The sequence below is a fragment of the Capsicum annuum genome, chromosome 2, assembly GCF_002878395.1.
Source record: "Capsicum annuum cultivar UCD-10X-F1 chromosome 2, UCD10Xv1.1, whole genome shotgun sequence".
NCBI classification, from domain to species: Eukaryota; Viridiplantae; Streptophyta; class Magnoliopsida; order Solanales; family Solanaceae; genus Capsicum; species Capsicum annuum.
Window position 1 is genome coordinate 1,477,677 of NC_061112.1, and position 16,872 is coordinate 1,494,548.

The 16,872-nt window shown below is 38.0% G+C and overlaps 1 protein-coding gene and 1 non-coding gene across 2 annotated transcripts in view; one reads left to right on the forward strand and one right to left on the reverse strand.

Moving 5' to 3' along the window:
- The window catches only part of LOC107857589 (protein CHROMATIN REMODELING 19), a 37,747-nt gene that overhangs the window by 4,225 nt on the left and 16,650 nt on the right, over nucleotides 1-16,872 (forward strand). The window contains exons 5-8 of the mRNA XM_016702408.2: nucleotides 13,793-13,973; nucleotides 15,676-15,861; nucleotides 16,018-16,191; nucleotides 16,272-16,430. Of these exons, the coding sequence (XP_016557894.2) occupies nucleotides 13,793-13,973; nucleotides 15,676-15,861; nucleotides 16,018-16,191; nucleotides 16,272-16,430 (700 nt within the window). The remainder of the gene's footprint in view (nucleotides 1-13,792; nucleotides 13,974-15,675; nucleotides 15,862-16,017; nucleotides 16,192-16,271; nucleotides 16,431-16,872) is intronic.
- Nucleotides 11,642-11,728, reverse strand: LOC124896454. The gene has a single exon (XR_007052817.1). It is a non-coding gene; the product is annotated as a small nucleolar RNA U31b (small nucleolar RNA).

Genomic DNA, 16,872 nt, shown 5'->3' on the forward strand with positions numbered 1-16,872 from the left:
GTGTTTTAGATTTCATAGTTCTGCTTCAGAGTGAAACCTCTGGTATATGTCTCTGAAAGAACTGCTAGAAGAAGTGCATCCAAGTTGCCCCAGATATTTTGCTCAAGGCAAAAAAGCATCGGTGTCTGAAGATTGGATTTTATATTGCCAAGCTACTAAACTTGCTAAGGCTAGTTGGATTAATGGTCTATGCATCTCAATTTTTCTCAATGGAGGCCACAAGAAAATCCATTGTTAAGAGCCTTAGTTTTGTGACACGACCTGATTTCTCAAGTCATGATGGTGCCTACCCTATCCCACTAGTAGGCAAGCCAAACCATAGCCTGAATAATAGGTGACGAGCTAATAGGCATAAACCAAAAAAGATCGCGAATAATGATAGCTGTACTAATGTCAAGTGATAAACAGAAAGAAAACATATATAATATATCAAAACTAGAGAAGGAAAAGGACCAAATATACAAACGAATCCCTCCCAAGACCCGGTAAGGTCGGTATTAGAGCCACTACTAAAAGATACCCAAAGTTCTAGACAGAATCCAATATATACACAATATATACAAGCAATCTCGAGTACAAAAGACTAAACTGGAATAGATAGAGTAGGATCAACCTCAGACGACTGTGAGCTCACCCTGCTTTGAATTAGTACTGAAAGGGTAGGAACCGCGTCAACGCCGACTGCTAGTATTTGGATCTATGTCAGGGAAAAGATGCAAAAATGTAGTATGAGTACCAAAGCAACGGGTACTCAGTAGGCATCATCGGCCGACTGAGCTCAATACAAAAAAACTATAACTACAATGCGAGGGTGTAATCTATTTCAACAGTAAATAGGGATTGAAAGGTAAACAACTACCAAGCTATGCAAATGCGGTAAAAGAATAAATATAAGCGATACAAAAAATAAATAACGAAGTAATAACAAACAAATCAAACATAACCTAACTGAGCTCCTATAAGCCCGCTAGACACACTGAGGAAGACAATTAACCCAACCGTACCCCCATAAGTCGGTGGGACACATAAGAAGTAATTAAAGAAAATAAACATAAATAATCTATAACTGAGCCGATCCCAAGAAATCATAGTACTCATCCAGATGTGCACCGGGATTGAACCGACACCAATGGGTAGCAACGAGATGCCAAACGCCGGGCTCGAACCGGTAGTGGTGGCTAATAACAAGAGGCCATATGCTAGAGTCGAACCAGAAAGAGTGGGTAATAACAAGAGGCCACATATATGATATACAACAGAACTCATAATCAGATGCTGGACTCGAACCGGAACTCAACGGAACCACAACTCCCAGAACAACCATAATCAATATCACTCCCAGAACAACCATAATCAATACCAGAACTCCCAAACCATAACAGCCAGATGCCGGACTCGAATCGGAACTCATAATAACCATACCCAAATATAACATTAAAAATTCAAACCATACCATAACCAATGCCAAAGTGGTACCAAAATTCACAATCAATGACAAATAAAGTATATGCTAAACCTAAATCGGAACTAAAATACATTTATTTAACCATTCGCACATCTTAATTAAAAAGGAGAAAAATCCAATGTTTCACAACTTAATTCCACGTCCTAAAGTGATAGATGCTATATCATACTGAAAGATAAAATACCAAAATTTACTAGAACGGGGTCCTAACTGAATAAATAAGGCATTTTATATATATCAAACGGTACGCAACTACAAGTATTTATCTAAAACTAGCATAATAGTGCACAATTTCAGTAGAGAAGCTCAATCTAAAGGTAGGGTAAGCCTGACGTACCTGGACAACAAAGCTAAAATGTCTCTGAGAAGCCTCCAAATTGTATTCTATTAGAACCTGAGCAGATAATTAATTTTCCTCTGGGGATTGAATACGTAACAACAAAATGTTAATGTTTGTTTGAATCATATTTTGGTACACACATGTAAGAAAATTACATATATGAGAATTAATGTTTGCCGTGTGTGTGTGTCTAATCAAGACTCCATCTTGTTGTGCACTACACTTGACTTCCACGTGGCAGTGGAATGATACCAAAATTTATTCTTATTTCATCGCATACATACCGGGTATTTCATAGGTTCGTGGTAAAATAATTACGCTATTTTGAATATTCCATAATTAATAGAAAATTATTTCTAATAAAACCTCTATTATATAATAGTAATATTTTAACATTTCTAGATTTATTATCTCCGCTTAAAATACTAACAGACTATAAAAGCTATTATAAATTAATATAAATATAAAAAGAATTTAGTCAATATAAAAAATATTCTAGAAGACGATAAATTATATTTCTACTAAATGTCAATTCAAAATTAGGTATTCTACAATATATTTGGCATCACTAAAATTCTCAAACAAATCGCCCAGAATCGAACTATCATTCCCAACAAGTCATAAATAACTTGGGGCAGTTATAAAAAAGTTCTAGACACCGAAAATGTATGAAAACAAGGAAAATGACCATGAGGGTCATTACAACATCCACTACTAAAAGGACTTTCATTCGTGAATGTAAAGGATAAGTAAATACCTGAAGGCTCAAACAGGTAGGGAAACAGGTAGGGATACTGGGCGTGCATATCACGATCGGTCTCTTAAGTAGCCTCATCAACTGGACGGTGACGCAACTGAACCTTAACTATTGGAATGTCCCCGGAGCGCAATCGTCTGACCTCTCTAGCCAAAATAGACACCAGTTCCTTTACAAACGCCAACCTCTCGTCCAATTAAACTGAGTCCTACTAAAGTACGTGCACTTATCTGGAATATAATACTGCAACATAGATACATGGAACATTGGGTGAATGGCTAAGAAGGCAGGAGGCAATGCCAACACATAAGCTATCTCCCCAACTGTCTGTAGAATCTTAAAGGGTTCAATATACCTGGGGCTAAGCTTGCCCCTTCTCTCAAACCTCACCACGCCCTTCATGGGCGATACTCTTTGAGGAAGACCCTGTCACCAACTCTGAACCTCAACGGACGATGTCTGCGATCAGCATAACTCCTCTGTCTACTCTGGGCTGCTCATAGCTTGTCCTGAATCACCCGTACTCGATCCAATGACTCATGAAGCAAATCTGTGCCACGAGGCTTAGCCTTAGAAGTCTCAAATCAACTAACAGGATATCGACATCGCCTACCATACAATGCCTCAAATGGGGTCATCTGAATACTCAAGTGAAAGCTATTGTTATATGCAAACTTTGGCAAAGGTAGAAACTAGTTCCATTGACCCCCAAAATCCAACACACAAGTGCGGAGCATGTCCTCAAAAACCTGGATAGTCCGCTCTGACTATCCATCAGTCAGAGGGTGAAATGCGGTACTAAGATCAACCTGGGTGCCCAACTCCTTCTGAAATGTCCTCTAGAAGCTAGAAGTGAGCTTAGAGCCTCCGTTTGAAATAATGGACACAGGCACCCTATGTAGGTGTAACACCTCCTGAATGTATACACGGGCTAACCTCTCGGCACTGTAGGAAACTCGAGCAGGGATTAAATTTTCAGACTTGGTCAATCGATCCACGATGTCCCAAACGCTATCGAAACAACGAGAAGTGCAAGGCAACCCACCTACGAAATTCATAGTAATTCGCTCCCACTTCCACTCGAGAATGGGTAGCTGCTAAAGCAATCCACTAGGTCTCTGTTGCTCGGTCTTTACCTGCTGACAACAAAGACATCAGGCCACAAACCCTGCTATATCTCTCCGCATACCACTCTACCAGTAATGGTGCCTCAAATCCCTATACCTCTTAGATGTCCCAGGGTGAATAGAGTATCTGGAGCAATGAACCTTACGAAGAATGAAGTGGATCAAATCTCTAACTCGTGGAACATAAATACGACCATCAAACCTTAGGGCACCCTCAGAATCTAGGGTAGCCTTTCGAGACTCACCTCTTAAAACCTACTCTCGAATGTTGCAAAGCCTGCTATCCTCAAACCGACGACCCCAAATCTGCTCCAATAAGGTTGATCTGGCCTCAACATTAGCAATGACCCTCCGAGGTTCAGAAATATCCAGACGAACCATCAAGTTAGCTAAGGATTGGATCTCCAAAGCCAACGACCGCAAAGAAACTGAAATGAAGGCTAAGCTTCCATACTCACTGGCTTTCAGCTCAAGGCATCCGCTACCACATTTGCCTTGCCCGGATGATAGAGAATAGAGATATCATAGTCCTTCAGCAACTCAATCCATCTATGCTACCTCAAATTAAGCTTCTTCTGGATTATAATCTACTGAAGACTGCGGTGGTCAGTAACTATCTCACAGCGAACCCCATATAAATAATGTCTCCAAATCCTAAGCGCAAACACTACCGCTGCCAACTCCAAGTCATGAGTGGGGTAGTTACGCTCATGCACCTTCAACTGCCTCGATGCATATGCAACAACATGGCCCCGCTTCATTAGAACACACCCCAAACCAACACTAGATGCATCGCATTAAATAGTAAAACCCTCGCCTTCAATAGGAAGAGTCAGAATAGGAATTGAAGTAAGTAAATCCTTGAGCATCAGAAAGCTCGCCAAACAACTTGCAGACCACTGAAACAGAATCTCCTTCCCGATCAATCTAGTCATTAGGGCTGCAATAGAAGAAAAGCCCTCAACGAACCACCGATAGTAACCTGCCCACCCAAAAACTGCGAACCAAAGAAGGTGATGTAGACCTAGCCCAACTATGAATAGCCTCAATCTTCGCCGGGTCAACCATAATACTGTCTTTGGATACTACGTGCCCCAAGAAACCTACAGATTCAAGCTAGAACTCACACTTTGAGAACTTGGCATAAAGTCGATGATCTCTCAAAGTGTGGAGAATAGTCCTTAAATGCTGCTCGTGCTTCTCCCTACTCGAATATACCAGAATGTCATCAATAAATATTGTCATGAAGGAGTCCAAATACGGCTTGAACCCGCGGTTCTTTAGATCCATAAAAGCTGCTGGAGCATTGATCAACCCAAAAGACAAAACACTACTGCACCTTGAAGCTGGGATATTTATTCTTCATGGTCACCTTATTCAACTGCCTGTAGTCGATACACATACGCATAGAGCCATTTTTTTTTTCACAAACGGAACTGGGGCACCCTAAGAAGATACACTCGGTTTGATAAAACCCTTACCTAAAAGATCCTTAAGCTGACTATTCAGCTCCTTTAACTCAACAGGAGCCATACGATAAGGAGCCATAGAAATGGGTTGGGTGCCTGCTTGATGTCAATAATAAACTTTATATCGCGCTCAGGAGGAAGGCCAAGTAGGTCGGTCGGGAACACATTAGGAAACTCATGAACTACAGGGGTGGAGTCAAGCGATGGACTCTCAGCACTGACATCCCGAACATAAGCAAGAAATGACTTAAAACCCCTCGATATTAGTCTCCTAGCCTGAATATAAGAAATAATCCCTGTCGGCGCGCGACTAACAGAACCCTACCACATAACCTGGGGCAGGCAAGGCTAAAGTAACGGTCTTAGCAAAACAATCCAAGACCGCATGGTAAGGAGATAACCAATCTGTGCCTAGAATCTCATCAAAATCTTCCATATCTAGGACAATGAGATCAATCTGAGTATCAAACTCCCGAATGGTCACCGATCCACTACTGAAGAATCACCCAAAGGAGTAGCTATACACAATGGCACAGATAAAGACTCTGAACATAAACCCAACCACGATGCAAAACAAGCAGAAACATATGAAAATGTGGAATCGGGATCAACTAAAGTAGAAGCTGGTTGATGGCATACAGAAATCGTACCTGTGATCATAGCATTCGAAACCTCAACCTCTGATTTACCTAGTACAACATACAAATGACCGTCCACTACTGGACTGGGTGTCTGTCCGACCACCTGCCCTACCTCCCTGCGGATTACCTCTAGAATCGTGGGACCACTCCCATGACCCTGTGCACCACCCCTACCTAGCGAGGACACTTATATGATTGGCTGCGCAGTCTGAACTGAAGGCTCAATCATCTTATGTTGTGGACACTCATGGGCGAAGTGACCAACAACTCCGCAGTCATAACATGCCCCCAGCACCTTGCTCTATCTAGAAGGTTCGGCGGATCCGGAATGACCACCTTGACTCGACGATCCTGACTGAGCACCCTTTGCGGCTGAGTGCTGCTCTGACCATTGAAACCTCTATAACCGGGCTGACCCCTGTCTGATATCTGAAGTGATGCTTGAACTGGCCGACTAGGCTGCCCATGATGGTGAGAAGGTTGTTGCTGGGGTACTTACTGTGAAATCCTCGGCCTGTGAACTGTGAACCGCTGTGGCTCCTATTATAATTACCTGATAACGAGGTCTCTTATCGCTGCCCCCTTAGGCCTCACGATCCATCTCCTCTATAGAGTAAACATGCTTGGCTATTTTGGAAAAAGACTTCCCTGAAGTCACCAAACTCTAGGTAGACCTACGAAACGATAATCTCAATCCCCTGACCAAGCATCGAATTCGCTCGTACTTCGTAGACAGAACCATAGTGGCGTGTCTGACAAACTCATGGAATCTCGTCTCATACTCGGCCACAGACATAAAACCCTCTCTCAATGCCGTAAACTCATCCCGAAGACGCTCGCGCATGCTGTGAGACATATACTTCCCCAAGTAAGCCTCGGAGAATCGATTCCAAGTTACTAGAGGAGATCCAGCCGGCCTGGAATCAAGATAACCTCTCCATCACCTCCTCGCTGCCGTGTCTAACTGATAAGTAACAAAGTCCACTCCTCACGGCTCAACCAACACCAAATTCCGCCAGAGGCTGAGCCAGCCCCCTTCGACAAAAAAATATACTATTTATACATGATTAAAATTATTTTTTAGGTGGTTATAGTAGGCGTTGAACTCCCTTCGACTTAGTTTTCTTTGAATATTGAACCCTCTTACTTGAAATCCTGACTTCGCCTTTGAATTCCGCAACCGCTCCTCGCAACTGGATAGGAACTCATTAGCATCCTTTGCTGCGGTCCTAGCAAACCTTGGTGGAGCCACTCTAAAAAAAAATCGGCCGAACATCTTCTACTCCTCTGAAGAAGTAACTGGCTAGGCTACTGCCGGCTGTGGGACTACTGGTGCTGACGGAACCTCTACCCTAGGCGCCACTGCCGCAGGCTGTTTCCCTAAATCAACACTAGCCTGCTGGCTGAGCTCCTTCAATTGGTGGACCACCAACTAAACCTAATAACTGGATTAATGTACCCTGAAGAACTGATGAAGATATAAAATTGGGTGGAGCTTAAGCTGGTCCCTGGGCCACTTGCTGCTGTGGCGGAAAACCTGGAGCTCTCTCAGTCCCAGGAGCTATGACAGGATTAGGTGATGGATTCCTAGCCTGATCTCGGACAAGGCTGCTGTTTTATCCTCCCCTCGACCTTTGGGTCGACCTTAAAGCCAAATTGAAACTCTAGCAGCGGGCTTAGGGTCCAACTCTCGAACCTCACGTCCTAGCCATCTGCGTAAAGAGTGAACCAACAAAAATTAAAACCAACTCAGACCCAATACGAAAATGAATCAAGAAAATGAGATCTTTCTCTGAAAATGCCCTATAGCCTCCCAAAGATAGGATACAGACGTCTCGGTACCGATCTACATGACTACTAAACATCGGCTCTAGTACCAACAGTATTAGTGAAACCTAGGCTCTGATACCAAGCCGACACGACTCGATTTCTCAAGTCTACCCTATCCCACCAGTAGGCAAGCCAAACCATAGCCCAGAATAATAGGTACGGGCTAATAGGCAGAAACCAAAAATGTTCGCGTATAATGATAGCTGTACTAATGATAAGTGATAAACAGAAAGGAAACATATATAATATATTAAACCGAGAGAAGGAAAAGGACCAAATAAACAAACAAATACCTCTCAAAATTCGGTAAGGTCGGTGCTAGAGCCACTACAAAAGATATCCAGAGTTCTAGATAGAATTCAAAATATACACAATATATACAAGCAATCTCGAGTACAAAAGCCTAAACTGGAATAGATAGAAGAGGATCAACCTCGGACAACAGTAAGCTCACCTTGCTTTAAATCAGTACTGAAAGGTAGGAACAACGTCAGCACCGACTGCTAGTATTTGGATCTGCGTTAGGGAAAAGATGCAAAAGTGTAGTATGAGTACCAAAGCAACGGGTACTCAGTAGGCATCATCGGCCGACTAAGCTCAATACAGAAAAAGTATAACTATAATGCGAGGGTGTAATCTAAGTCAACAGTAAACAGGGATTGAAAGGTAAACAACTACCAAGCTATTCAAATACGGTAAAGGAATAAATATAAGCGATACTAACTGAGCTCCCATAAGCCTGCTACATACACTGAAGAGACAATTAACCCAACCGTATCCCCATAAGTCGGTGGGACACACAAGAAGTAATTAAAGAAAATAAACGTAAATAATCTGTAACTGAGCCAATCCCAAGAAATCATAGTAGTCATCTAGATATGCACCGGGCTTGAACCAGCACTAATGGGTAGTAATGAGAGGCTAGACGCCGGGCTCGAACCGGTAGTGGTGGATAATAATAAGAGGCCATATGCCAGATTCGAGTCGAAAATAGTGGGTAATAACGAGAGACACATATATGATATACAACAGAACTCATAATCAGATGCTGGACTCGAACCGGAACCCAACGGAACCACAACTCCCAGAACAACCATAATCAGTAACTCCCAAACCATCACAATCAGATGCCAGACTCGAATCGGAACTCATAGTAGCCATACCCAAATATAATATTAAAAATTCAAATCATATCATAACCAATGCCGAAGTTGTATCAAAATTCACAATCAATGACAGGAATAAAGTATATGCCGATCTTGAACCGAAACTAAAATATATTTAATTAACCTCGCACATCTTCATTAAAAAAGAGAAAAATCCAAGGTTTCAGAACTTAATTCCACGTCCTAAAGTGATAGATGCTATATCACATTGAAAGACAAAATACCAAAATTTACTAGAACGGGGTCCTAACCGGATTAATAAGGCATGTTATATATATCAAACGATACACAACTACAAGTACTTATCCAAAACTATATATATCAAACGGTACGCAATACAAGTATTTATCCCAAACTAGCATAATAATACACAGTTTCAGTAAATAAGCTCAATCTAAAGGTAGGGTAAGCCTAGCCTATCTGGACGACAAAGCTAAAATATCTCTGAGAAGCCTCCAAATAGTATTTTACTTAGGGGTGGGCATGGTATGGTATATACCGAATACTAGATCGAAACCGAAATTTTTTATACCGCGGTATGGATGTTATGGTATTTGGTATTTATGCAATAAATACCGAAATACCGTATATCGCACCGAAGTTTTTTAATAACATATAAAACCCATATATATATTATATTTAAGATTATTAAATATATTTATATATCATCTATTAGCTAATTGAACATAAAAGTAGCTTTTATTCAGAAATAATTTTTTTGGGAAGCTTATTATTTAGGAGTACTATGCTTAAGTTTAGGTACTGTTGTTCAGAGTTTGCATCTTGGACTATTCAATCGTGATTGAAATGTTATTTTTGTGTAATTGATTAACAAAGATAGTTGTTAGCCTAACATGATTGGGACGTTTTTAAAATTTAAAGTTATAGTTTTTTTATATGAATATATGTAATTAGAAATCAAATAATGTATGGTTACCGAATTACCATACCGTAAAATACCGAAACTGAATTTAAAAATACCGAACCATACCGAACTAAATTTGGTATGGTAATGGTATTGTTCTTTTAGATACCGAAAACCAAAGTTACCGTACTGAAGTTTAAAATACCGTACCGTACCGTACCATGCCCACCCCTAATTCTACTAGAACCTGAGCTTGAATGACTTGATGTAGATAATTAATTTTCCTTTGGGAATTGAATACATAACATCAAAATATTTTTGTACGAACTCTCATGTTTCAACATATTGTATATAATTTATCGTGATTTGAAATTTATCCTGGTAAAGTAAAGAAAATCCCTCAATATTAGTCTCTAACAATCTATATATATGTACGATAAAGGGACAAGTACACAATGTTTGAATAATATTTTGATATATATGTAAGAAAATTACATATATGAGCATTAATGTTTGTCATGTGTGTGTGACTAATCAAGACCCCATCTTGTTGTGCACTACACTTGACTTCCACGTGGTAGTGGAATGATACTAAAATTTATTTTTATTTCATCACATATATACTCGGGTATTGCATAGGTTTCTGGTAAAATAATTACAATATTTTGAATATATCATAATTAATAGAAAATTATTTCTAATAAAACCTCTATTATACAATAGTAATATTTTAACATTTTTAGATTTATTATCTCTGCTTAAAATACTAATAGATTATAGAAGCTATTATAAAATAATATAAATATAACATAACTTAAAGAATTTAGTCAATATCAAAAACATTCTAGAAGGCAATAAATTATATTTCTACTAAATGCCAATTTAAATTAAGTATTCTACAATATATTTGGCATCACTCAAATTCTCAAAAGAACCGTCCGGAACCGAAATATCAATCCCAGCAAGTCATAAATAACTTTGGGAAGTTATAGAAAAGCCCTCGACACCGAAAATGTATGCAAACAAGAAAAATGACCGTGAGGGTCATTACATTTTGTTTTCTGAAAATTAAATCTCGGTGTCCTATTCCCGAAGATACTCTACTGCTGTTCTAAATCACCAGCTTTCAGAAAAACAAAAGATACTCTACTGCTGTTCTTTCCATTGTAAGGTCTATGCATCTCAATTTTTCTCATTGGAGGCCACAAGAAAATCCATTGTGATGAGCCTCAAGTTTTATTTGCTGAAAATTAAATTTCAGTGCCCTATTCCCAAAGATTACTGCTATTCTAAATTACGAGCTTTCAGAAAAACAAAAGATATCTACTTTCTTTCCATTGTAAAGCCCAATAACTTTGATTTTCACCGTCCCATGGTGAAATTTGAGGCAATGGGAAAAAGCAAGTCTTGGCTATTTCTGGGAGAAATTGTTTTTATTTTTTGTTTTTTTATGAAAATTGATGCAACAGAAGAATGATATTGTTGCAAAGGGGAATCCTATTTGAGTGTTCGAAATTCTCCTGTCCTCTATTTCGTGAACTCTTGAAGAAATTTGCAATTTGAATTATCATAACGCTAAGATGACAATTTCATTGTATTTTACGTTACTACTATATATAAAAGGCTAGAAGCAGGTAGTTGTTTGTCGACATGCCCACTTTCTGAAGCAGGAGCAATTTGGTTCTAGGACTTTTTGTTTTAAAGCGTTGTACTCAGTTGTTTTATGAACGTACTTTCTCTTTCTTAGACAATAAAGTGCATAAGTGACTTTGCTGAAAATGTGTCCTCACTTGGATTTCTATGCGACACGCTTCATTTGCAGCCTTTGTAAATGACTCATAAAAAAAAGTGAGCCCCCATTTACATTTTTATGTGACAGTTGCAGCTTTTTCTTGTCTCTCTTTCCTTAGGCTTTTTAGTAGTATATCATACATAGTGGCTTCTATTTTTTTTCCCTCTTTTTTTTTTGGGTTTTTTTCTTGAATCAAATACAATGTGTCAATCACCACCTTGCAAATAAATTTGGATGGAACGTAAGACGGGGGCGACAATAACTGGAATCATTGTCCCATCTTCTATGTGTTTCTGTAGTTGCTGTTAAATAGACAAAAACATTGATAAGGATCTATTTTCTTCAAAATTACTTTTTTAGTTTGAAATCAATATTTTATCAAGTCTTTTTTTTTTTTTTTTAAAGTTACAACTGATTAAATTTATTGATAAATAAGGAATAATATCTTAAGAAACAAGTATATCTAAGTAACGTCGCTAACTGTAATTTTGTGATCAAGTTAATTCAATATGCTTACAATTGATGGAATAAATTACACTGATCTTTATTGTAGTGCTTAATATTCTAAAAAGCAACTCAGGTAAGTATTACATTGTCAGAAAAACATATTTCTATGTATTGAGGTGTCGTTGATAGCTAGTAAAGAAGTAACTTATATTAATTTATGTGTAAGTTATATGACGTTTGAAAGCTAGTTAAGAAATAAGTTATTCATGTATAAAATTGTATAAAATTAATTTGACGTTTGGTTTGCAATTTAGTGCGGAGTAAAAGATGGAATAACTAATACTCGCCATAACTGATGCGATACCTGCATTACCAATGCCAACATAGTTCAACTACCTACCAAACGACCCCTAAGATTCTAACTATGAAGCATCTAAATAGCCAAAACGATTTATTGGTAAACACATAATTATTATAGTTCAAGTAAAATAAGGATAGGCGGAGTACTTTATACCACATCTATGCTGATATTATATGACACAATAGACACATAGTTACCATATATATGAGACATTATGATCTATAATAAATGCCTAGAGTTTGAACTACATAATTCGAACTTCATAAATACTTTTTGGAATATGAACCGTGATAATACTAACTCTAGGCACATTTTTGGGAGTCTCTATATTTCAAGTTATGCATATATGCAAAGTTTAAAGATTTTCATTTTTTGATCCAAGGTATGCTAGTCTAAATGATGTTTTCGGATTTAAAAAAGTTATTGAAGCTCAATTAGTTTTGAAATGTTAGTTAAAAGATGACTATTCTCATATCTCTTTCCAAAAAAAAGGTCACATAAATTCGAAACAAAAAAGATGCACTACAACACAAGTTGTCGAACCCCTGCTCACAAAACTTCTATTTTTTCATAAGTAACTTTAAACAAGCGTTATAAAATGTGCTGAAAGATTCTTATAATTGCATAGAAATAAAATTAACATATGTTGGATTTGTGTTGACATGGGCTCTGGTATCTAGTCTTAGTGTATGTGAGCTCACTTTTCAGTTTCCCTGTTTATACATGCACTTTAGTGTTAATTGAGATCTTAATCTTTTCAACAGATCCTGATTCAATCATTTATTTCTTGTTTTCTAGTTTATGTTTGATTATGATCCTTATTGAAGAAGACAATGTTTGTTTGCTAAGTGATTCAAACTTGAAAAAGATCTCTCTCTCTCTTTTTGAACAATTAGTACTGTTGCATTCCTCAGCAATTATTGGCTTCCTTCAAAAACCTTGTTACATGATGTGGTTAGACTCTAGCGCTGCAGCTCACCTAAGAAATCTACCAAATCATCTATTTCCTTTATACAATTTTCTTTGCATCAAAATAATAATGACACTAAACAACTCCATTTCACATCATGGATGGACTTGATCTTGTCTTCAAACATCTTCCGTTCTCTCCTTCCTTACTGACCACCAAATGCACGAGGATATCATCCTCCACCATTTTCTCTATCTCTTGCCCCCCCTCTTTTCTAATCCTGAACTCATCAAGTCAGCTGTGTGTTCAGGCATGATCCAATCTGTCTTTGTGAGGCTGAAAAACAAGTTCCAGATCTGAGTGGTGAGCTTACAAATCTTAATACAGAAATAAGTCCTTAGAGAAAAAATCTTTGAATGTTCATGCCTTGCTTTGAAAACTTTTCTTTTGAGTTGAGGCTCTAGCGGAAACAATGTCTCTACCCCACAAAGGTAGGAGTAAGATCTCCCCAGACCCCACTTGTGGGCTTACACTAGGGTTGTTGTTGTTGTCCCGAACGAAACCTAGGTATGCCGTACGAATCACTGTCATCGAGTCTTATACTTGTGTCTCATTTTTGCAGTGCACAACAAAAAGACGACCGCAAAATTCTGAAGCGCTGGCGTTGGAGCTGTGTGCTTATGGATGAGGCTCATGCTTTGAAGGATAAAAATAGCTACAGGTGGAAAAACTTAATGTCTGTTGCACGAAATGCCAACCAACGATTAATGCTCACTGGCACGCCACTGCAGAATGATTTGCATGTATGATAGCCGTCAACTCTTTTGTTTTAAGCTGCTAAAGGATTTGTCATTTATAATGCATCTATACCTCTTATATGTCAGAGCAAATGTTTGTTAGGGACATTCTTTTAAGTTAGTTACTTTAGTTCTGCGTAATAAAGTAAAAGAAATTTTTTTATTACTTATATGTGGAATACTAAGTAAATTTCAAAAAATGATATAATGTGGAAATGACACTTCAAAGTAGACAATTAACATTGTCCAATGCCAATCTTGGTTGCATAACTTATCCTAGATGAACAAATTGGTAAAGAAATGCAAGGATAGTTGTTAGGAGTACTTCCGTAAGGAGTAACAAAAAGCTTTCTCTGATACTCCCCCCATTTCATTTACTTAGCTCCTATACTAAAAATAGATCATGTTTTATTTGTCCCTTTTTAGTTAATCAAGAGTTCCGTTACTTTTTTCCCATGCTACCCTTAGGGGTCGTTTGGTTGGGAAATAGTTATCCCGGGATAATTAATTCCGGCATTAGTTATCCCGGGATTACCCGGGATAACTTATCCCGCCATACATATGGGATAAGTTATCCCATCACTATGGTGTAAATGGTGGGATAAGTTATCCCGGGATTGGCTAATCCCTCCAACCAAACATGGGATAAAATGAAGGATCATTTTATCCCGGGATTACTTATCCCTTATACCTCACACCAAATGACCCCTTAGTATGATATTGCTCATAAAGTACTAATAGTCAAATTTAGAGTTTCAAAGTATCATTTATAGGACTAGTTTAGTAAAATACACCTAATAAAAGTTTTTTAAAGGGTTGTGCTAAGTCAACATGGGCCAAATAAAATGAAACATTGGGAGTATTCCTGAAGAGTGCTGATGTATTTTAGCCTCAATGACCCAGGATAATATTTAGAAAAATGTCTCTTTTTAAAGCAGCTTGCTTATTGCTGTGTGATGTAAGTAACTCCGTTGTCAGAATTTCCTGTGATATATAGCCAATTCTTGCAAGGGAAGTTTGAGGTTCTCTGTCTTGGACTGAGCATGTACGAGCTTATATCCGACGTAATATGTCTGCTGATTCTATAACTTGCTCCAGAGGAATGCTCTCAAACAATTTTCTTCTTCTTTTACTCTCTTTTTGCCGTGTTTGCATGTGATGAAAAAACTGTCTATATTTTAGTCTGGTGAGACATTTTAGTTCTCTTACACGTTTTTTCCTGAGCAGATTTTATTGGTGATGATTGCTCATTCTCTTTTATTTTAAAAATTTCCTGGATGGTAGGATAAGTCATTCTAAATTGGGGCATTGAAATTTTTATCAACCATATAGTTGAAACTCAGATTGCTTGGCTTCTCAAACAATTTCTAGTTTTGATTGTTGGGTAGCCCAATATTTTTATCGTATGGCTTCTCAGTAAGTACAAGTAAGTCTTTTTACTGCATGACTTCTCAGTTAGTACAAGTTAGTAACTGCATGGCTTCTCACTAAGTACAAGTAAGTATTTTTATTGCATGGCTTCTCAGTACGTACGAGTAACTTTGCATATATAATTTTTTTTTTCAATTAAAAAAATCTTGTTTTCTTAGTTAGTTTATTTGTAATGTTTTTTTTGTGTCATATCTGCTGTTTTGGCCACTGTTTTCACAATTAGTTCTTATCATTATGTTTGATTTTGCTTCGTTAAGTTAGTGGTTTTCTTTTGCAGGAACTTTGGTCAATTTTGGAGTTTATGATGCCTGATCTATTTGAAACTGGAGATGTTGATTTGAAAAGACTATTGAATGCAGAAGATAAAGAATTAATTGCTCGAATAAAGTCCATTCTTGGACCTTTCATTTTGAGAAGATTAAAATCGGATGTGATGAAACAACTGGTACCAAAAATACAGATGGTATGTATTTGTTGTTTTCTTTTTTCCTTTATAGTAGCTGTTTCCATTTTTTGGACTATTGATGTTTAGACTTTGCTATTCATGGCTTTGCCTGTGATATCTTCAGCTTTTACATGTTAGATTTAGTATATGAGAGAAAAGAACTTTCTGCTGCAGGTTCGTTATGTAGGCATGGAGAAACAACAAGAAGATGCATATAAAGAAGCGATTGAAAGCTACCGTGCTGCATCTCTTGCTCGTGTTTCAAAGCAACCTGCCATTAGTTCGAATAATGCTGCTGGTGTCTTTTCTAGACGACAGATTTCCAATTATTTTCTTGAATTCCGCAAGGTTCTGAAGCTTCTTGATCCACCCAAATTATTTTTGTCAAAACTCCAGATTTTTAACCAATGATGCTATGTCTTCTTCAGATTGCAAACCATCCTCTTCTTGTGAGGCGGATTTATACAGATGATGATGTTGTTAGAATTGCTAGAGTTATGCATCCCAAAGGTGTCTTTGGTTTTGAATGTACAGTGGACAGAGTAATTGAGGAACTGAAGAGCTATAATGACTTCTCCATCCACAAGGTACTACGTTCTTTTATTTCACTCTTCTTCTGCTTACAAACGCATCTATCATTAGGTTGTTTATGGGCTTCTTCCACATGACATACTCCCCTGGTCCGCTTTGTTTGTCATAGTTTGACCCAACACGAAGTTTAAGAAAGAAATGAAGACTTTTAAAGCTTTTATTATTAAGCATGTGATAATGTTTGTGTGGCTATAAGCCCTTTGAAACTTGTGGTCTTAAACATTGCATAACATATTCCGTGACTAGAAAAGCTTCTCATTGAAATAGAGCCAAACAAAAGTGGAATGAAGCGACTATGTGCTGAGTCATTTCGTATTCTCTACTGTTTAGCTTGTCAACCTCTGATAATCAAAGTAGTCGATCTAACAACTTTCCGATAGTGGAGGTGCTAACGGTATAGTAGAAAATAGCAAATTAAGGTGTGCACAAAAGCAAAAA